Below are 25,909 nucleotides of genomic sequence, written 5' to 3'. Positions count from 1 at the left end.
TGACATTTCCCTCCCTTCTGTGATTCAAAGCGAAGCAGCTTTAGCAAAAGGCTGCCTCTTATATCGTCGGTGCAAAAACACGTCAATGTTTGCAGCATTGGCAATATAATTGTAATATTGGGAAATTAATTTAAAAAATTGTAAAAAAAAAGAGAGAGAAAAGATTGGAATTTGACCATCCTACGGGTGATTTTACCAATCTAGCCTGATCTAAAGCGGTACAGTTCTCATTTTCTCTTTTCGTTTTAGGAACTTGCTGTTCATCCACGCCAGCTGAAAAGGAAGAGCGGCTGACGTCGGCTCATTAAACGTTTGACGCCATGGCCAATCCTGCGGGAGGAGAGCCGGTCTCCAAAGCTCGGGATCTCTGCCATGAATGTGGACAAATTCACCTGTTGCCAGACAATCATCTTTACAACTTCCAAGATGAAGTAGATGATGACTTGACTTGTCACATTTGCCTTCAGCCTTTGCTCCAGCCGATGGACACGCCTTGTGGGCACACCTACTGTTTCATATGTCTTGAAAACTTCATGCAGGAGTACAACTTCTGTCCTATGGATCGGAAGAAACTGTCCTTCCAGAGCTGCCGGAGGTCTAGCTTGTTGGTACGGAATCTGCTGGATAAGCTCATTGTCCTTTGTCCTTTTCAAGAAGACTGTGCACAGACGATGCAACGGTGTGAACTCGAAGCTCATTTGAAGAACAGGTGTGCCTAATTTTTCCTTGCGGCCTCAGCGGCGCTTGCAGGTTATTCTTTATCCTTGACACGGTTAGGAACTTAACCATTTTCTGTCAGCCTTGTGCTGAAGGTTGCACATAAGAATGACACATTCAGAGGGAAACGTCCTCGAGTGACTCATTTTCTGTCCACACGACTGAGCTCAAAAGTCGTTAGGTGTCAGAATGACTCTAGGATGACATTCTGCTTAGTTGCCTTTTAGTTTTGGGAAGAAGCTGAAGCTAATTAAAAAAGGTTGGGCGGAAGACGTTGAATTGAGAAATTTAGGTAGGGAGTTATTAAAGGATGTTTTTTGAAAACAGAATAACAGAGTTGGAAGGGACTCGGGAGGTCTTCTAGTCCAGCCCCTTGGATACTGGACCCGTGGTGGTGAACCTATGGCACAGGTGGCACGCAGAGCCTCTCTGTGGGCACTCTTCCCGTTGCCTCAGTCCTAGCCTTCAGCTGGGTTTTATAAAACTTTTTCGCTTTAGGCCTCTGCCACCATGTGCAAAAAAAAAAAGGTTCAATCAATCAATTTCAACTTCTTGCGGGGGAAAAAAAAGATCTTGCAAAGTTGGAATTGATTGAACTTTTTAATCCCACCCAGTCTGCCGTTAACCACCACAGCCACACCCACACAATGGGCCACGCCCACCCGGCAACCGACGATACATAAGTGGGTTTTGGGTTGCAGTTTGGGCGCTCGGTCTCTAAAAAGTTCACCATCACTGTCTTAGACCATACATATATGGTGGACGGCCTGAGTTTGGGCTGATACAGGCAAAAAGATTTGGGCCGGCAAGGTGTTCAAAATACTCAAGACATATCTTGAATATATCTATATATATCTTAAGATATATCTCTATCTCTATCTCTATCTGTCTGTCTATCTATCTATCTATCTATCTATCTATCTATCTATCTATCTATCTATCTTAAATTAAATAAGCAATCCATTGCCGCTTGGCCTATTTTTTTAATCCAGATGACTACAAAATTGTATAGAACTGGTCCTTTGCTTAAATTTAAATTTTAAAATTGACAAAGCTTAAGATACCTGTAAGTTACCTATAGCCTTGATTTTAAACACACATTTTGACCTGGTGGACAGCATTGATACACCCCCCCGCCTCCCCCCCTCCAAAAAAAGAAAAAAAAAGAAGCTCAGTGACAGTTGGGGTCATCTTGACATCCCATTGACCTGGGGCAACTCATTCCAACCAAGACTCTGGAAGTACTCATCTGTACTTTTTTTTTTTTTTTTTTGCTTCTTGGAAGTTTTAGAAGGAATGTGATACTTGGGGAAAAATATACTTGGCTCAAGGTAAAAATATTTCTGACCATTTACATAATGCACTTGAGGAAATCTGGCACATAAGAAGCATCTGTTCAGACATGTAAACTGCCCATGTGCCTGCTTCTTCTCTGTTGCCACTGTCTTTCTCGGACTCACCTATTTACTTATATCTCAAAAATAGTCTACAGCCATACCTGGGTACCTGACTGCTTTGAAACTGGTCGAATGTGGGATGCGTCGAATATTGATGTGAAAATTTTGTCCCAGTGCAGGTAGTCCTCAGCGTACGACCACAATTGAGCCCTGAATTTCCATTGCTAAGCGAGACAGCTGATAAGTGAATTTGCCCCATTTTGTGACCTTTCTTGTTGAATCGCTGCAGTTGTTAGGTGAATCTGGCTTCCCCATTGACTTTGCTTGTCAGAAGGTTGCAAAAGGGGAATCACATGATCCTGGGACACTCTGCAACCGTCATAAAGAAGAGTTGTTGCCATAAGTGGGAGAAATGGTCATAAGTCACTTTTTCAGTGCCGTTGTAACTTTCAGTGGTCACTAAATGAACTGTTGTAAGCCGAGGACTGCCTGTACTTGTTGTTTGGCATTTGATACTTAAGCTAGAACTTTGTCAGTGTTGATTGCCTTGTGACTTTCCAGCCAAAACAGAGGGTCACACATTTTTCACGCTTACAACGTCACATTCAGGGGTAGGCAACCTCGGCTCTTTTATGTCTCGTGGACTTCAACTCCCAGAATTCCTGAGCCAGCCACGCTGAGGGGAAAGGGAAAGGTTTCCAAGCTGAGCCACGCTGGCTCAGGAATTCTGGGAGTTGAAGTCCACGAGTCATAAAAGAACCGAGGTTGCCTACCCCTGGCTTAGACTTTCTGCTGCACTTATTAACCTGATTGCTGTTCTTAATAGAGTTTGGATGGTGGAAAACATCCGTTTCCACCCAAACTCGGACCCAAGACAGACATGGAACTCTTTTGGGAATCGGTTTTGCTGTCTAATGCAGGTGCCCTGGCTTCAAGAAATACACGGCGCGCCTGGAAAGGAAGAGGAACCCTCAGTCCAGGGCGAAGGGAGAGTCTCTTTCCAGGCTGGAAGCAAAGGTCGTCAAAGATCCCGAGGTATCAAATGGAGGGTCCTCTTCAGAGACCGGAAGCTCAGGAGCTGCTGTTCTGTCGCCAGAGACCCCAGACCCTGGAGTGGTGAACCCAGCCTTTGTTGGGAGCGAAGAAGGTAGGTGTGCATCTCTTAGGCTGCTGGAGAAATGAAGGCTGGTGTAGGAGCACGTGTGAGCAAGTTTCCAGAATAACAGAGCAGAACAAGAGAGTTGGAAGGGGGACCATGGAGGTCTTCTAGTCCAACCCCCTGCTCAAGAAGAGGCCCTATACCAGGGGTAGGCAACCTTGGCTCTTTTATGACTCATGGACTTCAACTCCCAGAATTCCTGAGCCAGATATGCTGGCTCAGGAATTCTGTGAGTTGAAGTCCATGAGTCATAAAAGAGCCAAGGTTGCCTACCCCTGCCCTATACCATTTCAGACGCATGGCTGCCTAGTCTCTTCCTAAAAACCTCCAGTGTTGGAGCACCCTCAACTTCCAGTGGCAAGCTGTTCCACCGGTTAATTGCTCTCAGGGACCCTGGAGGTCTTCTAGTCCAACCCCCTGCTCAAGCAGGAGACCCTATACCATGGGTAGGCAACCTTGGCTTTTTTATGACTCATGGACTTCAACTCCCAGAAATCCTGAGCCAGATATGCTGGCTCAGGAATTCTGGGAGTTGAAGTCCATGAGTCAAAAAGAGCCAAGGTTGCCTACCCCTGTCCTATACCATTCCAGACAAGGTCGAGGTCATCCAGTGGTGTCAGGGGACAGCCCACCTCCAAGGTCCCTTCCAGCTCTATTCTATTCCATGTTTCTGGTTGTTTACTTCTGGTTGCCAGCAAAAAAATTGCCCCTTTAGTGAATAATGTCCTTGTTTAACAACCCGCGCAAAAAAGATAATAAAATCAGATGTGGTCACATAGTCACCTGCTGCTTAATATGTCCATCGTGACTCATGACTGAAATTTCAGGTTCAATTTGGTTGTAACTTGAGGACTGCCTTAATAAATATCCACTGATCTGATAGATGGCAAATCTGTAATTTTAATTTACAAAATTGTGTTTATCTTCTAGTTCTGTGGGTTCTCAGAATGTGATGCAACTTACCTTTCAAAGGCATTATTTCGGTTTTTTCTCCTTGGCAGCTTTAAGACTTGCGGAATTCTGGGAGTTGAAGTCCACAAGTCTTAACGTTGCCAAGTTTGTAGACCCCTGCTGTAGGGAATGAAAAAGTGAGATTCAAATTTTCAAATTCTCCTCTTGGGGTGGTTCATGAAGTGTGCGAGTAGTGTGGCCACGTTGCAGCTCAATTTCCTTCTTCTGATTCTGAACTTAATCATTGTTTCAAAATGTCAAGGGTTGCGGCCCTCTGCTCTGAGTTGATAGTGGTTCCAAATTCAAGGAAATCCTTGGGAATAACACCATCTGCCTCCCAGAAAATTGTCACCATGAATTTTGCTTGCAAAGACTAGATTTATTATTTTTATCCCATGGAACCTTTGTAATTATATGCTGTAAACTGACATTCATTTCCCAGGTCGGTCTACTGCAGGAGTTGAAGTCTGCGAGTCATAAAAGAGCCAAGGTTGCCTACCCCTGGTCTAGCGGTTAAGGCACTAGGCCAGAAACTGGGAGACGGTGAATTCTAGTCCTGCCTTAGGCTTGAAAGCTGGTTGGGTGACCTTGGGCCATTCAATATCTCACCTCACAGGGTTGTTGTTGTGGGGAAAATAGTAGGAGGAAGGAGTATTAGGGATGTTTGCTGCCTTGAGTCATTTATAAAAAATAAAGGCGGGATAGAAATAAATATATGATCCCATGTTTTGTCAGCTGTCCTTCTCTTCCTTCTCATTGTTTCTTTCATTCCCATGGGAAAAATGCACGTAGCTCAGGGTAGAATTCTGGACTCTGGAATTCAACCGCTAGCACCGACGATGAGAATGAACCGCCTGCAAAAAAAATACCAGCCTCAGAGAGCACCAAGGACTCCATGGTTCTTTCATTCCCATAAGATGAAAATGGTTGGAAGAATTGGGCACGGCTAGTTTAACGAAGAGAAGGGTGAGGGGTGACATGATAGCAGTGTTCCAATATCTCAGGGGCTGCCCCAAAGAAGAGGGAGCCAAGCTATTCTCCAAAGCACCTGAAAGCAGGACAAGAAGCCACGGATGGAAACTGATCAAGGAGAGAAGCAACCTAGAACTAAGGAGGAATTTCCTGACAGTGAGAACAATTAACCAGTGGAACAACCTGCCTCCAGAAGTTGTGAATGCTCCAACACTGGAAGTTTCTAAGAAGAGACTGGACCGCCATTTGCCTGAAATGGTAAAAGGTTTCCTGCCTGAGCAATGGGTTGGACTAGAAGACCTCCAGGGTGCCTTCCAACTCTGCTATTCTGTTATCTGTTCTCTGCTAGCAATTTTCAGCTGCGAAGCTCTCTACTCACCCACCGGCGTTTCATCTTTGCACAAGCCTTCCCATATTGAAGAACATCGGTGACATGACCCACGTGTTCCTGTGAAATGCCAAATGTCCCTTTGAGTGATACGGTGATTGTCCTTCATCAGTTTATCAGTCTTTCTCATGTGCAGAAATGCATCTGAGCATTTTTTTGGCCAAGTGATGCATTGTAACCATGTCAACAAAACCAGAATTTCAATTGGAAGGACTCCTAAAAATTCAGTCACAGCGCTTAGCTTTTATGCACATTAAGGAGTACTCAGCGCAGGCTTCCATTTAACAGAATAACCGGGATGGAAGGGACCTTGGAGGTCTTCTAGTCCAACCACCCTGTTCAAGCAGGAGTCCCTATACCAGGGGTCTTCAAACTTGGCCCTTTTATGACTTGTGGACTTCAACTCCCAGAATTCCTTAGCCAGCTTTGCTGGCTGAGGAATTCTGGGAGTTGAAGTCCACAAGTCATAAAAGGGCCAAGTTTGAAGACCCCTGCCCTATACCATTCCAGACATGTGGCTGTTCATTATCTTCATAAACAGTAACAAGACAAGATTTTTACACAACAAATACCCACCAACTGAACTGAAACCACAAATATTGTTATCTGTTGCCAACATACTAAATTAGAGGCATTATTTTTTATTTTAACCCTGTAATGTCTGTCTATAGGCCATTATCACGAATGGACAGTGGACAATTAATACTTGCAGATGTAACAAGGAGGCAAAATGCAAAAATATATTTGGCCTCTTTTTCCATTTTATGTTCCTTTTAAGAGTTGTAAGATATCCAGGAAAAATTCTATATCACTTAAAAAATTTTAATTGGGAGTGTAAACTAGCCAGAAGGCAGAGTGAGATTTATGGTAGATAAATCTGTATGAATTTCTGTAGAATTGCAAAAAAAACTTTAATTAAAGTTTGTAATTCTGTTCTTCTTATGGTTATACTTGCGTTGATGGAATAGGACTGTGGGATTATGTTGTTCAATATGAAAATTGTGTCTTGTAATTTTCATTCGTAATAACACTTCTACTTACGCATCTTGGCTCACAAATATAGTGGGTCAAAGTTTTTCCAAACTTTTCTGCTTTGAAAGCTTTTCCAAAGTAGATTTCAGAGACCCGAAGTCAAGTTATTCCGGGGTTTAGGTACTAGCTGCTAGAAACGAGGAAGGACAAACTCTAGATACAAAATTGCATCTTCAAAAAGTTGGAGATTGCAGGATTACTGGTGAGAAAGGATGGGATGGATGCAGGTTGCCGTATTTGCTGTAAATTGTTAAAAAAATAATAATAATCCAGCACTTTAATCCTGACATACACTTTCTGACTTTGCTCTGTCAGATTTACCTCAGAGAGCAAGTCTTCTGGCGGAGACGAGCACAATCGAACTCCGCCGAGAGGACCCCGAGGAAGAGCTTGGCATGCGTATAGTCGGTGGCAAAGACACACCTCTCGGGAACATCGTTGTGCAGGAGATATTTCAGGATTCCGTGGCAGCCACAGATGGAAAACTCGCGCCTGGAGACCACATCCTGGAGGTGGGTTTGCTGTCATGAAAACATCGAGGCAACATGACTAGTTGATAATTGGCTGTAGCAGATCTTAATCAGATTTTTTGGAAGGTTGTACAAGATAGTCCTTGGCTTACGATCACAATGGAGCCCAAAATTTCTAAGCAAGACAGTTGTTAAAGGATTATCACCCTGTTTTACAACCTTTCTCGCCCCGGTTATTGAATGAATCGCTATAACCGTTCAGGTAGTAACACGGTTGTTAAATGAATCTGGCTTACCCATTAGACTTGTCAGAAGGTTGCAAAAGGGGACACGGCAGCGGTCAGAAGTAGGAACCAGTTGCCAAGTGTCTGGAGTTTGATCATGTGGCCTTGGGGATGCTGCAGTGGTCATAAGTGTGAGAAACGGTCATGTCACTTTTTTTTAGTGGCGTTGTAACTTGGAACGGTCACAGAACGAATGTCAAGGACTAATTGTAAAGCAAGGAGGAATGGTAGGAGTGGAAGGCATAAAATAGACACGGAGGTCGGAGGTGTGTGGGAACTGGACAGAGCTTTGCTAAGCTTTTTGAATGAACACCTGTGTTCTACATACCTTTGCAACTTTTCTGGTTTACTTTTTCTGATTTTTATGAGAGAGAAAAAAATGCTGCCATTGGTCCGTTGTCTTCCTTACTTTCATAAGGGATTTTCATGACCTTCCCTGGCCATGATCTGCAGCTGTCCTCCATGAATGACCTCTGGCACAACCAGTATATTTCATATTTCAGAATAATGCGAGCCATGGTGATGCAGTGGTTAGAATGCAGAATTGCAGGCTAACTCACTGCTCGCTGCCAGCAGTTCGATCCTGACTGGCTCAAGGGTGGCTCAGCCTTCCGTCCTTCCCAGGTCGGTAAATTGAGGACTTGGATTGTTGGGAATAACATGCTGACTCTGTAAACTGCTTAGAGAGGGCTGTAAAGGACTATGAAGCGGTATATAAATCTAGTGCTATTAATACCTTACCTGCCTTTCCCATTTCCTTCCTTCCTTCCTTCCTTCCTTCCTTCCTTCCTTCCTTCGCTCCCTCCCTTCCTTCCTTCCTTCCTTCCTTCCTTCCTTCCTTCCTTCCTTCCTTCCTTCCTTCGCTCCCTCCCTCTTTTTCTTCCTACTGAGCTGTGATTGCACAGAGGTTAGAATGAAGTATTGCAGGCTAGCTCACTGCCCACTGCCAGCAGTTTGATCCTGACGGGGCTCAAGGTTGACTCCGCCTTCCATCCTTCCGAGGTTGATAAAATGAGGACCCGGATTGTTGGGGGCAACAGGCCGACTCTGTAAACTGCTTAGAGAGGGGCTGTAAAGCCCCGTGAAGCGGTATATAAGTTAAGTGCTCTTGCTCTCATCCTATTTTATTTGCTCTTATGGAAGCAAGTCAGGACAAACTCCTGGAGAAGTCCCCTGCTTCTTCGTAGGATTTCCTTCCTACAGTGCTTAAACCCCGTTGTTTTCTTTTGCCCGTGATGCAGAAAGGAGGGAAGGGCCTTTAGGAGGCCATCTTCTGACCAGCCGCTGTTTCTGCCCTTCTCCCAGGTGAACGGTGTGAACATCAGCAGCGTGAGCCACTGCCAAGCCATCTCGCTCTTACGCCAGCCCTGCGAGGAGCTCCGCCTTCTGGTGCTTCAAGAGAAGGGCTTCACCAACCGGACAGGGCCGCCAGTCGTCAACCAGGAAGTGGTCCATGTGGTGCTCGTCAAAAGAGACCGATCCGAACCCCTGGGCATTAAACTGATCAGAAAAAACGACGAACCTGGGATCTTCATCCTGGACTTGTTAGACGGAGGATTGGCAGCCAAGAACGGGAAGCTGCGTCAGAACGACAAAGTCCTTTCTATCAACGGTCAGGATCTGCGCCAAGGGACGCCAGAAGCAGCTGCCCAGATCATCCAGGTGAGTTTGAAGGACAGCAGACAGGTAGCCCTCTACTGATAACACTTCACTTAGTGACCGTTCGAAGGAACAACAGCGCTGGAGAAAAGTGACTTGAAGTTGGAATTGTAGTCCACAAGTCGTAAAAGGGCCGGGTTTGAAGGGCCATGTTCTAAACTTGAGGACTACCTGTGCTTAGTGTTGTGCTTCAGGGTCAGCCTGTGGGTTCGGGAGTTGGGTCGGACGACTCAGAGGAGGAGGAGGGGGGTGTTGAAGAGCTTGATGAGGGGGTTGGACAGCTTGATGAGAGCCCTCAGCCAGGCCCCTCCCACCTGGTCACGACGGAGACCCAGCTGTGTGAGCCTGACAGCGTGGATGAAGATGACCCACAGCTGGCCCTGTTCAAGGACGCCCGACACAGGAGGCAGTCAATCAGGAGTAAACAGAGGAAGGCAATGGGGCACCTCGGAAGGAGGCAGAGAGAAGCCACGCCCTGAACTGTTTAAAAGGGGAATGCGTGGGAGGGCTGGTTTGCTGAAGGCAACCGCTTGGATTGTTCCTGCTTCTTAGCTCCTGTTTTATGGTTGGTGTCTTGTCTTGCTCTTGTTTTATGTGAATAAATTTGGCAGGCTTTATTCCAGCCTCTTGCCGTTTGTAAAGGGGTCGTCCCTGCTTTTGCTGCAGGGCCGGTAGCAGGCTGGTACAGAACACTTAGTAAGAAATAAGAGGGATAAATGAATCTGCAAGAAAGGTTGGGCAAAATAAGCTAAGTGTGTTGCTTTGTAAATTCATGGTGGTGATGAGGAATTAAACAATAAAATGAAATAATGACAGCTAGTCCTCAACTTCATTTCATTTAGTGACCGCTCAAAGTTACAACGGCACTGAAAAAAAGTGACTTTGGGCCGTTTTTCACACTTAAGACCGTTGCAGCGTCCCCACGGTCCTGTGATCAAAATTCAGTTGCTTGGCAGCTGACTCACATTTACGACGGTCGCAGCGTCCCGGGGGTGACGTGATCCCCTTTGGCGACCTTCTGACAAGCAGAGTCTATGGGGGAGCCAGATTCATTTAATAACGGTGTTACCAACTTAACTGCAGTGATTCACTTAACAACTGTGGCAGGAAAGGTTTGCAAAGTGAGGCAAAGTTCACCTAACAACTGTCTCACTTAGCAACAGAAATTTGGGGCTCAGTTGTGGCTGTAAATCGAGGGCTACTTCCAATCTGGAGAAGCTCAAGACCGAGCCTTGATCCACATCCTGTAGTGTTGACAAATATTTTGGATGGCTGCAGCTGTCCAGGAAATCCTGTCAAGGGTTTCTTCACCCTTGGAGAATACAAAGTCCTCGACTTTGGACCGCGAATGGAACCAAGCAAGACCATCGTTGTCACACCTGATTTTGTGACCTTTATGCCAGAGTTAAGCACTTGTTAACTTTGCTGGTCGGAAGCTGTTCACAGGACCCCAGCATGCTACGAGGGCGGCCAATGCCCGCCAGTGGCCAAGTGCCCAGATTTTGATCACCTGAGTGTGGGGGCGCTGCGACGATCCTAAATGTGAAGACTGGCCTTAAGTCACTTTTTTCAGCGCTGTTGCAACTTTGAATGGTCGCTGAGCAAAGGGTTGTAAGCCGAGGACCGCCTGTCGTGACTGAAGGTGGCTCGTCCTGCAGTCAGAGCGTGTTTGCCAGCGAGGAGACAGGGTCTCTCCCCAAGACGAGCAACACACACACACACACACACACACACACACACAGACACACACACACGTGATCAATCCGGTTAATTGCCTCGCACTGCTTCATTTTCCTGTAGGCTCAGAAACAGACACATCAAAGCAAATTGGAGTCTGGCGTTGGGTGCTTTTTTTGGTTTTTATTTTGGCAGGGAATTCCTGGAATTTGTTCTTCTTGCGCATGGTGTTTTTTTCCCCCCTAAATGAGGTTAAGCGTTTTATAAATACTTCATAAATAACAGAAACCTGAGATGATTTAAATTTTCAGCTGCAGAATTGGGAAGAGACAAATAAGTCTTTGACTTAACAACCACATCTGAGGCCAGAATTTATGTTGCTAAGTGAGAAATTTGTTATGTGAGTTTTGTCCCATGATATGACTTTGCTTGCCACGGTTGTTAAGGGAATCCCTGCAGTGGTTGTGTTAGGGACTTGGTGGTTAAGTGGATCTGGCTTCCCTCGTTGACTTTGCTTGTCAGAAGGTCGCAGAAGGGGATCACGTGACCCCAGGACGCTGCAACTGTCATAAGTACGAGTCAGTTTCCAAGCATCTGAATGTAAACCACATGACCCCGGGGATGCTGCAATGGTCATAAGAGTGAAAAATGATCCCAAGTTCTTTTTTTTTCTTTTCATTTCAAATCTGGGAGTTGAAGTCCACAAGTCGTAAAAGGGCCGTGTTTGAAGGCCCCTGTTCTAAACTTGAGGACTACCTGTGCTTAGTAAGAAATAAGAGGGATAAATGAATCGGCAGGAAAGGTTGGGGAAAATAAGCTAAGTGGGTCGCTTTGTAAATTCATGGCGGTGATGAGGAGTTAAACAATAAAATAAAATAATTACAGCTAGTCCTCGACTTACAACAGTTCATCTAGTGACCGTTCAAAGTTACAACGGCACTGAAAAAAGTGACTTTGGGCCGTTTTTCACACTTACGACCGTTGCAGCATCCCCACGGTCCTGTGATCAAAATTCAGTTGCTTGGCAGCTGACTCCCATTTACGACGGTTGCAGCGTCCTGGGGATCACTTGATCTCCTTTTGCGACCTTCTGACAAACAGAGTCAATGGGGGAAGCCAGATTCACTTAACAACCGTGTTACTAACTTAACAACCGCAGTGATTCCCTTAACAAATGTGGGGAGAAAAGTCGAGGACACTTATCTTTACTGGTAAAAGAGGAAAGAGTTGGGCCATGCCACATTTTATGGAGTAAGGATTGCGAGCACGTGTGAAGAAACACACATACAATAGAAAGACAAATACAAGGAGTTAGAGCAAATATTTATGTAACTGAGCAATCTATTTATTTATTTACTAGATTGATAGAGCCGCCCATCTCATGCTTGTGACTCTGGGCGGTGCACACAGCTAAAAGGAAAAAAAACCCACCATGACAATAATTAAAAAACCATTAAAAATGCAGTTAAAATTAAATTACCCGCCCAGAGTTGCTGTTGCAGTCAGATGGGTGGCATATGCATTTAATAAATAAATCGAGTTAAAGCTATAATAACAAAGATATGAGAGGATACCATGCACACCACACAACCATTTAATGGGCCCCGCACTGCCACGGGATTGTTAGAACTTGCTCTCGTGGCTTCAGTGACCTCTTAAATTAAACAAAGAAAAACACCCCTTAGGTGTATCTTTTTTATTTTTAAAATTCCAAGAAACTGAAGTTTTAAGCTGAATGTGTGATTACTACAACAGGAAGATAGTCCCCCATTTGAGGGCAAAAATTTCAGCTTAGATTGAAAAGGTATAAATGTATGTAGTGAGACAGACCCACAGACCTCAAATGCAGCATGCAGCCGCTTGCAGATATTCCTTTATTTACAACCATTCATTTAGCAACCGTTGGAAATTACCGTGGCTCTAAAAAAAAGTGACTTTCCACTGCTGTTCATGCTTACGGCTGTTAGAGCATTGATTAAAATTTGGGCACTTTGCAACTGGCGTCAATGGGGTGTGGGGAAGTTGGATTTGCTTAATGAGTGATGTTTCACTTAACAACTGCAGTGATTCACTTAACAACCCTGGCAAAAGGGTTGTAAAATTGGGTGTGATTCATTTAGCAACTGCCCTTGCTTAGCAATGGAAATTCCTGTTTCAATTGTGGTCATAAGTCAAGGACTACGTGTATTTATAGAAGGGAATATTTGTAGCTGAGGGTTGAAGCGTGGGTTCCTTGGTGACCTCTGAGTTTGGTGGTTTCCTCGCAGACTTTTCATTACCAAACTAGGTAACCCCACCAGTGCTGCTGCTTATGCTCCCTTGTTTGGTAATGAAGCATCTCCCCAAAAAAAGCCTACCAAGCTCAGAGTCCATCAAAGACCCCAGTATGTGTTGTAGTTTGGATGCTGATGATAAATAGCAGCGGAAGAAATGCTGCATTGTTCCTTAGGAATTCCATTTGGTGATTAAGATAATGGGTAACTAATCCCATCTTTCTTTCCAACAATGCCAAGAGAAACTCTGTTGACAGCTTTGGCACGCTGACTCATATTTTTATTGTGTAAACCATAATTGGTGGGGATGTGCAAACCTTAAGCTTTATACTGTGGTTTACAAACCGTAATTACGGGATCGCATCGAGTAAACAACAACACTGTGCTCCAGTGTGATGTATCAACAGGCTTTGGAATAAGTGTATTAGTAAATGAGCAATTATTTTAGGCCACAGTTTAAGTATTCACTTGAGCTGGCTTAAGGGTAAATCCAAGACTTTATGACAGAATAAACTAACTGCTAACTTGCATTAACATTTCAAGGTTATGCATTGTAAGCTGCAGTTGTCCATTCTGACTGTTTTTTTTCTAGATGTGTATCGTAATCTTGACCCCTCCTGTTATAAGATAGGGATTTTTTTGGGGCAGCGGGAATCAGGAACTCCTTCTCGGCCTTTTCCACGTTGATTTCTTGTTCTGTCCCTAAATTTTGGATTCAAGACTATGTAGCTGAAAGAGAAACTGCTGCTGTTTTGTAACATGCCTGTGTCATGCTTAATAGTTACGTAAAGCCAATTTGGTTTAATGGTGAACTGTGAGTTCTAGTCCCACCTTAGGCAGGGCCGGCAGCTTAATTGCCAAGAGATGATGAGTTCATGCTTTAGGCATGAATGGTGGCTGGGGGGACTTTGGGCCAGTCCATCTCCCTTAGCCCAACCCACCTCACAGGGTGGTGGGGAAAATAGAAGGAGCATTAGGTGTGTTTGTCACCTTGAGTTATTTATATACAAATAATAAGGTTGGGATATAATAAATAATGACATTCCACAGTTGTGTATTGATTGTGGAAATGGCTAGTTGTTCAGTCAAACACTATTATTTCACTTATTTTAGTTCCCTGTGTTTATATATACATACATACATACATACATACATACATACATACATACATACATCACTCTCTCTGTCTCTCTCTTTACACACACACACACACAATTGTGTGTGTTATATATAACACATTTGTTTACAATGTATATTTCATTTTTTAAAACTGGCTTTATGACAGCCTTAGAAACAGGAAATTCAATATATATCAAAAGTGGGCATCCTATGTGGATGGATGGAGATGGATGGATAGATGGATGGAGATGGATGGATGGATGGATGGATAGATAGATAGATGATAGATAGATGATAGATAGATAGATAGATAGATAGATAGATAGATAGATAGATAGATAGATAGATAGATATGTATTGGAGGCCCACAAATACACATTGAAAACAAACCCTTAATGGAAGCATCCTCTAGCTTTCCCGGAGACCCTTGGGGGTCCTTAAAAGCCTCTGAGAGTAAGGAACTCATCAGGTGCTAAGGTGGTTTGGGTTATTTCTCTCCTAAGCTTCTCCTTTTTCGTGATGTCCCCCGACAGGGCAGTGAAGCCCAGGTGACCTTTGTGGTTCTCCGCCAGTCCGGTGTGCAGCTCTCGGAAGCCGCTGAGGACAGCAGCGCCTCCAACGCCAGCAGCAGCAGCAGCAGCAGCAACGGGGGAAGCCCCCGGCACAGTCGCAGGAAGCCGGAGCAAAGTCACTTCCGGCAAAGGTCCAACTATCAGAAGGTATTGGTTGACGTGATCACTTCTCTACTTGAGCCGAGAGCGCTACGAAAATGGCGTCTGTGCAGAGAGAGTATGACATACAACCGTTTGTTTATTAACCATTTGAAGTTACTGTGGTGCTGGAAAAAGTGACTTGTGACGACCGTTTTTCACACTTACGACCTTTGCAGCATCCCCACGGTCACGTGATCCAAGTTCAGCCACCGGGCAACTGGTTCATACTTATGACGGTCGCAGTGCCCCACCAGGGGTGATCCCCTTTGGCGGCCTTCGGACAAGCAAAGTCGAGGGTTCATTTAACAACCGTGTGACTAACTTAACAACCGTGGCTAGCAAGGTCACAAAATGGGGCAAAACTCAGAACAGCGGTCTCGCTTAACAACGAATGTGGGGCTCAGTTGTGGTCATACGTTGAGGACTACCTGTAAATGGTTAAAGATCTTTCCACGGGAATGTTTTTAACTTGCAGGGTTAAGATGATCTCCTCTACAGAGGTCTAGATTGCTCCGGGTTGCAGACGCTACCCTTTTATTTTAATGTGGAATGTAGCCCCCACCCATCCCCCCAAAGCCTTAAGCCCCTCCACCCACCCCCGGGCCCTCAAACATGGCTCTCAGATTGTAACGTTTAAAACATGACCTGGGTGGGATTGTTAAGTACATTGTGCAAGAGTAATTATATTAACCACATTTATGTAAACGGAAGTGAAGTGAGATGAAATTTTAATTTTTCGCCTTGGCTCTGCTCTCTGCTTTTGGAATGCAGCCTTTGATCGTGGGCCCCTCTCAGCCTGGCAAGGGGGAGCGCCATTTTGTGTAATGGCTTGGGGGGGCCTAATGGAGGCGCTCTGGGCTGGAGGTGGTCGGCGCCGCGACTTAGGAGGCGCCAGGCCACTTCAGTAGCGAGATGGGCAGCAAATAAATTTAATAAATAAATAACTAGGAACTTAGAAGTTGTGCAGAATAGGAAACTGATGACCGCAGATAAGAGAAGAGCAGGCGACAGGCAGCCATTTGCAGTGATTTGATGTTCTAATATCATTTTAAAGTGACTTCACAACATTTCTCCCCTGGCCACTTAATAAGGGCTCGTGTGGAATCTTCTGGGTAAAAACACGAAGAATGTTGTGAAAATGGTACAAAGTGGCCAGTCATTAAAGCAGCAGAGAAAGTGAAAAGTAAGGCAAGGCAGAATAGAATGTAGAGGGGGGAAAAGAAGAAAGGTGTGTGTGTCTGTGTGTGTGTGTCTGTGTCTGTGTATAACTAAATCTGTGTTGGTTTAGGGAGAGAAATTCAGCAGTGGAAGTGCTGTTTGTGTGAAGGCCTCTTCCAGCGTCACCATCAAGGTCTTCTGGTAGAGAAACATTTATTCCACTGGAAGGGATCAGGTGAAAACCTGATCATAGAACAGAAGGCTGGAAGGGACTTTGGAGGCCTTACAGCATCCTGGACTAATGGTTGTCTAATGTCTTCTTGAAAGCTTCCAGTGATGGAGCACCCACAGCTTCTGGAGGCAACTTCCGTTCCATTGACGAATTGTTCTCATTCCTTCTTCATGCCAAGTTGGAGCTCTCTCTAATGATCTACCTATTGATTCTCATCCCGACATCAGATGCTTTGGAGAATAGGTTGACCCCCTCTTCTGTGTAGCGGCCCCTCAAATATTAGAACACTGCTATCATGTCACCCCTAGTCCTTCTTTTCACTAGACTAGACATACTTAGTTCCTTCAATTGTCCCCAGACTCCTTATCATGGTTAATTAAAGCATAATTAAAGGAGCCGTGGTGGCACAGAGGTTAGAATTCTGCCAGCTGCCAGCAGTTTAATCCTGACCGGCTCATGGTTGACTCCACCTTCCATCCTTCTGAGGTCAGTAAAATGAGGACCCAGATTATTGGGGGCAAGAGGCCGACTCTCTAAACCGCTTGGAGAGGGCTGTAAAGCGCTGTGAAGCGGTATATAAGTCTAAGTGCTAGTGCTATGAGGTTCCACGGGAGAAAAAGACGGGAGAGAGAGAATAGGCAACAATTGTAAGGGTGTCTGAACGTGTTTTGAATACATCGTTCTAGCCTTCTCTTAGCCTACTACCTAGGAATTCAAACCTAAAAAATAGGTTTTCAACTCTGAAAGTTGTCCCAGACAAAATACCTCTGGGTGTCATTTAAAAATAACTCTTTTTTTTTCCTTTCTCCAAACCAAACTTTTTAGAATTTCTCATGAGAAATGTCTATGGAGATTCTCAGTCATCCCGGTCATGGTTGTCTCAAAGATGCTTTTTCAAAAGGCAACTGGACTTTTTTTTTCCTTTTCCCCTTGAAGACGTTTCACTTCTCATCCAAGAAGCTTCTTCAGTTCTGACTCAATGGTGGAGAATGGAAGGATTTATATTCCTTGCACTATTCAGGTGATCTTGAGGGCAGATAAACCTCCAAGTGGCCTCAACGACTCTCAGAGAGAGTGCTAATGACCAGAGGACTGCAAGGAATATAAATCCATCCATTCTTCACCATTCAGCCAGAACTGAAGAAGCTTCTTGGATGAGAAGTGAAACGTCTTCAAGGAAAAACAAAGTCCAGTTGCCTTTTGAAAAAGCACCTCTGGGATTCTCATGAGAAACCTCTTCTAATGTTTTTAATCACGGTGTAGCTCCTTTGGCTGTTGCCATGGTATCCTCCATCCTTTGCAAAATCTCCCTTGGGAATGAAAAAAAAAGAAAAAAAAGAGCTGTTTCAGTCTGGCGTAATGGGGAGTCCGCTGGCTTGGGATTTACATCTCCTCAACGTAATTAACATTAATTATTCTACATTTAATATACGGGTTGTTTTTCTTAATTCCCTGTTCTCCTCTGAACTTTTAGATACTCCCTCAAGGATACTTCAGCCAGGAAAAGGTGGTTACCATAAAAAAGGACCCCAAAGAGTCTTTGGGAATAACTATAGGGGGAGGAAGAGATAGCAAAGCGAAACTCCCCATTTATGTAACCAGCGTCCAGCCCGTTGGATGTCTCTTCCGGGATAGGAGAATTAAGAAAGGTAGGATTGTCAAGGTAAAAATCACCTTTGTAGAGGGCGACGGACCGTGCTTCGGAGAATGCATGATACACTTGCAGGAAGGCAAGAAAAACACGACGCATAATCTTACTAAATACCTTTTACTAACAAAAATATAAAAACTAAATATATATTATACAGAGAGCTGGCTAGCTACATCCTAACGTAATAGACAGTAACAGCAAAGTGAAGAAAAACAATACAGATAATAACTCTGGGAACTTCTTCTAGACATGCGCACTAAACAGACTGAAACCATAACATAGCTAGTCATATGGGATTCACTATGGTTACCAGATAAGTTATCACAACAGGTGCAGAGAACAGGGGAAATGTACAGTTAGAAATGCACTTTTCTGACGAACAAAAAAAAAAAACGTGCAGTGACAAGGATACCTCCTTTTAAAAAAAAAACATTTGTTGATTAAGCTATCCCTGACACAGGGAATGTTGCTTCCATGAATTCGTAAAGCGTGAACCAAACTAGGAAGGTACCGTATTTTGTTTACCCAAATCTTGGTTCTAATCTGTCTCCTTTGGATTTCTGTAACAGGAGATGTACTTCTGAGCATCAACAATGTCGATTTGACTCATCTGAATTATAATGAAGCCGTCTCTGCTCTGAAATCAAATGCGGCCTTACAGACGGTGGTGCTGAAAGCGCTGGAGGTTGTCATCCCAGAGAAGGCATCGGAAGGGGCCGAGAGCCTGGACAGCCGGGAAAACGGGCACCGCTGGGCCAGCTGGTCTCCTGTCTGGATCACCTGGCTCGGGTTGCCAAGGTCAGCCTGGTGATGGCAGTGATAAGAGGTTCTTGCTTACTTTAGCCTGATCAAAAAAACCGTAGGCGTTTTTCTTGACTTAGCCTTTCAAAAATCGTGCTTGAGAGTCTTCTTAGAATGCCACCAGAATTAAAATCCAGAGCGCAGAATAATAGAGGTGGAAGGGATTCTGGAGTCTTCTAGTCCAGTGATGGCGAACCTTTTAGAGACCAAGTGCCCAAACTGCAACCCAAAGCCGACTTATGTATCGTCGGGTGTCGGGTGGGCATGGCCCATTGGGTGGGTGTGGCCCATCGGGTGGGCATGGCTGCGGTGGTAATGGCAGACTGAGTGGGACTAAACATTTCCACCAATCAATTCCAACTTTGCAAGATCTTTTTTTTTCCCCGCAAGAAGTTGAAATTGATTGATTGAACTTTTTTTCTTTTTTTGCACACGGCGGCGGAGGCCTAAAGCAAAAAGGACTTATAAAACCAAGCTGAAGGCCTAGGACTGGGGCAATGGCGCGTGTGCCCACAGAGAGGGCTAGGCGTGCCACCTGTGGCACCTGTGCCATAGGTTCGCCGCCACGGTTCTAGTCCAACCCCCTGCTTGAATGGGAGACCCTGTACCATTCTGGACAAAGGGATGCCCAGTCTCTTCTTGGTGAGTGATGGAGCACCCACAACTTCTGAAGGCAACGTGGCAGAACCTGCTTTGAGGAAAGAGATGATGGACCTTGGCGTGATTGAGTGAAGCAAGTAAAGCAGGGTGGACTAGAATAATTGAAGCTGACCCTGCTTCAGTTACGGTGGGATGGACGCTTGTGTGTTCATGACTGCAGCTGATGAAACTCAGGGGAATGGGAATATAAACTACAGAAGCCCACTTTGACATCCCCACTTTGACAGGTCCATTTCCTGGACACTGCAGGGAATGTTACCTGAGATGCCTGCAGGGTTGCCTTGTGTCAGAGTTCTGTCACCTGGTGCGCTTCCCCACCTCTACATTACAGGAAGTTCAAATCCACAGGTCGTAAAGTGTACTTTTGGCAAACCAAGTCTTTTCTTTTCTAAATGGTTGAGTTGGAACGGCTGACAGTTGCCATAGTTACCCACTCCTGCCGTGGTGCTTCTTTCATCTCCCTACCAAAGGTAAGCGATAACGCCGAGGGGCTGTTCTACCCAGAAAAGCAAGCCGTGTTTGTTTGTTTGTTCCTTTCAGCCACCTCCATTGCTGTCAAGATGTCGTCTTGCGCAAGAGCAACTCGGACAGCTGGGGATTCAGCATCGTGGGCGGATTCGAAGAGAGCAAAGGAAACCAGCCCTTCTTCATCAAAACCATTGTGCCTGCCACTCCTGCCTTCTGGGACAGCCGGCTGAAGTGCGTGCGTTCTTGCTCCTACGGTTTGGGTTTTCTGCTTGAGAGGCAGTTTGGTGTAGGGGTTAGAGGCCCCAGGGCGGAAGCTGAGAGATCCTGAGTTCCAGCCCTGCCCTAGGCACAAACCAGCGGGCTGACCCTGGACCACCCTGTCTCTCCCACTCGTAGGAAAGAGAGGGCAAGACCAAGCTGAAAAATGTTGTCTAGAAAACTGCAGGGCTAGTCTGGGCAGGCGCCAGAAGACAAGATTGACTTAGGGAGGAAAAAGTCAACATTTAAGATTTCCCCAGAGCATGCAAAAATTGCATCTGCCTTTATGCAATTCAGCTAGCTTTTCATGACCCTACAGCCAACAGCACTAGCGACAGACTTATATGCCCCTTCACAGTGCTTTACAGTCCTCTGTAAGCAGTTTACATCGGAGGCCCCCAACCCTTTGGACACCAGGGACCGTTTACATGGCAAGAGTTTTTTCCGCGGACCGGAGGGGGCCTGGTTTTGTGTACTGCCTGCATCCCGCAGATGGGGTTTTGCTTGTTTGTGTGGCCGGGTTGCTGGCATGCCGTGGTCCAGTACCGGTTGGGGACCCCTGGTTTACAGAGTCAGCATATTACCCCCAACAATTTGGGTCCTCATTTTACTGACCATGGAAGGATGGAAGGCTGAGTCAACCTTGAGCCAGTGAGAATTGGAACTGCTGGCAGTTGGCACAATTAGCCTGCAATTCTGCATTCTAACCACTGTGCCACCACTGCTCAGTGTTTGGGAAGGAAGCATAGTTCCCCCCCTTTTTTCCCCCCTGAAAAACGGAGTGTGCAGCATGTAAGAAGCAAGGCTGCAATTGATTGGGAGAGTCAGCAAATGTCACCTTTGTAAGCTGTGTTACATACCCGTCGTATAGTGGTACCTGAGTACTCATTGTTAATTGGTTTTGGGAGGTACGATGAGTACCAAAAGTGATGAGTACCAAACAAATTATTTCCCTAAGGCGGGTAGGCAACCTTGGCTCTTTTATGACTGGTGGACTTCAACTCCCAGAATTCCTGAGCCAGCCATGCTGAGGGGAAAGGGAGAGGTTTCCAAGCTGAGCCATGCTGGCTCAGGAATTCTGGGAGTTGAAGTCCATGAGTCATAAAAGAGCCAAGGTTGCCTACCCCTGCCCTAAGGAATAATGTAGTGAGTCACAAGGCAGTCGACACCGACAAGTTTTAGCTTATGTGTTGAGTACCAAGCAAATGATGGGTACCGGAGCAAAATTTTTCCATCAAAATGTCTTGAGAACCAAATTCAATGAGTTTCCAAGCAGTTGAAACATATTTTACAGGAACCGCTGTAAACTCATTTGCAATGGGGAGTTACTGTGCGAGTTGGCTTGAAAACCTTTTGGGCTGATTGTTTGTCCTTGTTTGTGTGTTTGATCACATGGTATTTAAATACTTTAATATTTTTTATAAAACAGGAAGATTAGAAGCTAACAAAAACAAATGGCTAGAGAAAGAAAGAAATAGAAAAAATAAGTGCAAAAACGTAAACACGATAGGAACAAACAAAAATGTACAAGAAACATGGCTTGTGTGTGTTTAAAAGTGTTGTAGGGCAGAGGTCCTCAACCTTGGTGACTTTTTAAGACTTATTTTTTATTTATTTATTAAATTTCTATACCGCCCTTCTCCCGAAGGACTCAGGGCGGTGCACAGGGCAATAAATATTAAAAAACAAAGTACAAAAGTTAAAAACAATTAAATATTGTGCCCGATATATACAATAATTAAAACCATGTTAAAAACCCCAACCCCAACCCCATCAAACCAGGCCGGATTGCTCAAATAAGTAAGTTTTTAGATCCCGCCGGAAGGAGCGAAGGTCGGGGGCCATCCGGAGCTCAACCGGCAAGCGGTTCCACAGGTCTGGCGCGCCCACAGAGAACGCCAGCTGGCTGAGGAATTCTGGAAGCTGAAGTCCACAAGTCTTAAAGTTGCCAAGGTTGAGGACCCCTGTTGTAGGGGATTTAGCATGATGCACGTCGAGAATGTTGTTGTAACAGTGCTGGTTCGTTTTCCCCCACTAGGTGCGGGGACGAAATTGTGGCTGTCAACGGAGTGTCTGCGGTGGGAATGAGCAACAGTCAGCTCATTCCAATGCTGAAGGAACAACGGAATAAAGTGACTCTAACTGTGGTCTCCTGGCCTGGCAGCCTCATCTAAGGGGCCGATTGTAATAATAGGATGCTTAATCGGAAACGCCTCTGGGGGAGCTTTTCACTGGAGTGAACCAATCAACCAACCGATGAATGGCTGAGCTGGTCTCAGATAGGCTTCCTCCAAGGTGCAGATTTTTCTACGGAAAAGACCCAAAAAACATAGCTTGTTGTTGTTGTGTGTGGTTTTAGATCCATCCACTCAGTAAGTGGAAAGCTGTCCTGCGATCAGCAGTTGGAGGTGCATCGTGGCAGGGTTATTTTTTGTTGTTGTTGAAACTCTGAGCCACTGCCTGCTTCTCCCGAATTCTTCTCTTCAACCTGCTGAACTGAAGGACAGCCAGCCAAAAGGTAATCTTGGCTCCTAGTGAACTGAAGTAGCAACCTTGAAGATCCTGACTGATCATTGCAACGGGTGAATCATTTAGATCTGCCGCACTGTGCCTTGCAAAGTAGGAGGCCTGGGAAGGCTCAGCCATTGTTGAGGTCTGTTTATGCCTCTTGCTCAATCCGACTGTTCTGCCTTGAGCCAATCTCCCAGTTATGTAACGTGTCACAGCCTTGTTTGACTTCAGGAGTTGCTTTCAAGAAGATCTGGAAGCCCAACAGAAGGGTGTCCTCACTCAGCTGATCCCCTTTGCAGGCTTTCTCTCCTGTCACTTTATTTCCCACGTTAGAGGGGGTGTGAACGACCTCGGGAAGAGCTGTTCATTCCGGAGGAACGCCACTAAAAGGCAGACTTTGGCCATTGGATATACATTAAATAGAGGCCCGCTGTGACTCTGCAGACAATGGGGGCTTTCCGAACAGGGCCAGCTGCCCAATTTCCCCCCCCCCCCCCCAGTGTCTTGAAGAAAAATTCTCTTCCGGTTCATTCCCATCCCGGCACGCTCATCAGGACCCCAATCCTGGTTAACTTCTGATCACAGCAGCTTATTAAGACGGCCAAAGGCAACACTTAGGAGGAAATAAAGCCATCTACCCACACTGTCCTTTTAAGCGTGTTCTCCCTCTGCAGAGAGAAATTTGCAGACCTTCAAGCGGTCTCTTTTCTCTCTGCGGTTTACTAGAAAAAGGAGGAGATGACCAGGTGTTCAGCATATCAACCTTGCCCGCTTGAGGGGAAAAAAGCAATCAAAAGCCAACTAACTCCCTGTGTTGTTTTCCTTTTGATCTGATCCCTGCAGTGTTTGCTTGTTTTTTTTTAAGATCGGTCATATCCCTTAACTAATGGAGCATCCTTGTGACTGCTTAACAAGTGTGATGAACAGTCTTAGCAGGATTGCTTAACAAGTGTGTCCTTTTGTCCGTGGCAGAGACTTTGTCCTGTGAACAGTTGCACACCGAATTAAAAAAAGGAACAAGCAGCCCGCCCTACAGAAAGGTAGTAAGAACTGGGCCTAAGGAAGGCGTTTGCAATGTTTTCTTGCACATGCTGACACTTGAACATAGAAATTTTCTTTTTGTAAAAGTAATCTCTTTTTTCCTTAAATAGCCTTAATAACAATTATTTTTCTAAGCATAGGATACACTACATTTGTTTCACCAGTTTGAGGACCTGCTTTCTGTTGTCCGTGATCTACGACGTTTCATGATTTACAAAGCGATTCCACCAGCCCGTTTGCAAATATTTTGTGGTTGTGGAATAAGTTAAGAGAATTTATTAGGTTGTCGTAATCAGGAAATTAAATAGGGCCTGCTACCTCCAGTTAAAGGATTTCTCAGACCTTGATTTGCACAGAAATTTTAAGTTGCTGACGGCAAATGGTCTACTACGGAGGTCTCCAACCGTGGCAACTTTTAAGACTTACAGACTTCAACTTCCAGAATTCCCCAGCCAGCATGGCTAGATGAGGAATTCTGGGAGTTGAAATCCACAAGTCTTAAAGTTGCCAAGGTTGGAGGCCCTTGCTTCTCTCACTTGCTGACAAGATGGGTGGGTGGGAGGTACACACATCTCAGGAAACAACTTGCAAGGGCATTCTGCTTCCCTCAGGAACATGGGACCTCCACCTCCTGGAAGGTCAGGTGTGTCTTTCAGTTTATTTCAACTGAACAGCAAGTCAGGCTGATGGAAACACAGGGCTTAATATTCACATGGGCTGCGTGAAATAGCAAATAAAAAAGATCTTATGGTTTATGTTTAAATCTGATTCACGCTTGGACTCCGTTGCCTCATTTGAATCTGGCAAGTAGGTACTAGTGCTCCATTTAAGGAGGTTGATTCACTTAAAAATGTATTTGTCGAAGTATATTTCCGAAAGTCAGCATCTGCATTCAGATCTGCTTTCAAAGGATATTGGTCTGCCTAATTGATAAGAATATTGACTTCCGTCTTTGAGTCGTGTGTGACCACTGTACTGTGTGACTCTTGCAATGGCTATAACAAGGACGTCAAGCCTTTTTTGTTTTTGTTTCCAAATGAAGGGGGTGCGCATTTTCATTTCATTGTATTGTCTGATTTCAATGTGCCTTCAACAATCAGCAGGAAATCTAGTAGCTACTGTATTATTTTGCACCAAAGAATTTGTTGAAATGTACAGAATGTTTGTCACTGCTCTGATACATTGATAAATTATTCTGAAGTTACTGAAGACGTTTAGGTTCTCTGTTCGGGCCAGATCAACTTCCACAGACTTCTTTCGTTTCTCCTTGTGACGAGTTGCAAGCTATTTTCCTATTACGCAGAGAGTTCTGAGCTGCTGCAAACGTGAGGTATATTCTTACCTTAGCTGTGGTGTGTGGAAGGTCATATCCCTTCCTAGCTCTTAAGCATCTGAAATATTCCATGAATGTAAAACACCACGGCCTGCCCTCCTCGATGCTTGTTTATCAAGATGTTTTAAATTGCTATTCAGTTTGGAAGGAGAAGGCAGAGTTACGCCAGCCCTTCTCTTTCAGAGTGATGAGTTTTTAATCTTGCAAAACATTTGAAGGGACAAAGATAGATTGGGTCCTTAACAACATCCCTATTGAAACATTAGGGTAGCTTTTATCAGCCATAAAGGTAAAAGACTTAAGAACCATACACTTTATAAGTAGTCACCTTTGAAGGCGGCAAAGCCGTTGAGACAACCAAGTTGCTGGAGGTTTTCTTCTTTTTTTTAACAAAATGCTCTTTTTAAAAAAAAGACCTTTTGGCTATTCTGCAGTATCCTTTCCGTGACTATACAGCATGTCTAGAACAGTGTTTCTCAATCTCAGAAAATTAAGAGACGCAGATTTCAACTCTCCAGAATTCCCCAGCCAGCATGGCCACACGTAAACAATACTCTGGAGCAATGTTTCTCGACCTGGTGACTGGATGATGTGAGAACCAACTTCCAGAACTGCCCCCCCTCCCCATTCAAGGGGCCGCCACAAAGAGGAGGGGGTCAACCTATTTTCCAAAGCGCCAGAAGGCTGGATAAGAAACGATGGAGGGAAACTAATCAAGGAGAGAAGCAACCTGGAATTAAGGAGAAACTTCCTAATAGTGAGAACAATTAGCCAGTGGAACAACCTGCCTCCAGAAGTGGTGGGTGGCCCATCACTGGAGGCTTTGTCTCAAAATGTATAGGGTCCCCTACTTGTGCAGGGGGTTGGACTAGATGATCTCCAAGGTCCCTTCCAGCTCTATTTTGATTCTGACTGATTGCTAAGGTTGAGAAACAGTACTCTAGAAAGTGAAAAGGGAACTTCTGGGGTCATTCTTTGCCCTTCT

General features: G+C 44.9%; 1 protein-coding gene across 2 annotated transcripts; it reads left to right on the top strand.

The window, feature by feature from the left end:
* The first annotated feature begins 253 nt into the window (after positions 1-253).
* Positions 254-24,795, top strand: LOC310645777 (ligand of Numb protein X 2-like). Of its 2 annotated transcripts, none has more exons than XM_083371774.1 (9): positions 254-709; positions 3,035-3,261; positions 6,932-7,128; positions 8,676-9,032; positions 14,632-14,817; positions 17,676-17,850; positions 18,422-18,650; positions 19,854-20,012; positions 22,078-24,795. In XM_083371774.1, the coding sequence occupies exons 1-9, from the start codon at positions 321-323 to the stop codon at positions 22,211-22,213; spliced, it is 2,055 nt and encodes a 684-aa protein (XP_083227900.1). In that variant the 5' UTR covers positions 254-320; the 3' UTR covers positions 22,214-24,795. The 2 variants fall into 2 exon arrangements, with proteins under 2 accessions (XP_083227900.1, XP_083227899.1); XM_083371773.1 differs by having other exon boundaries at positions 14,602-14,817.
* The last annotated feature ends 1,114 nt before the right edge of the window (positions 24,796-25,909 follow it).

This window comes from Vipera ursinii (genome assembly GCF_947247035.1).
Source record: "Vipera ursinii genome assembly, chromosome: 12".
Classification (NCBI taxonomy): Eukaryota; Metazoa; Chordata; class Lepidosauria; order Squamata; family Viperidae; genus Vipera; species Vipera ursinii.
Note: the sequence above shows the minus strand (reverse complement) of the source record. Positions and strands in the feature narration are given on the sequence as shown.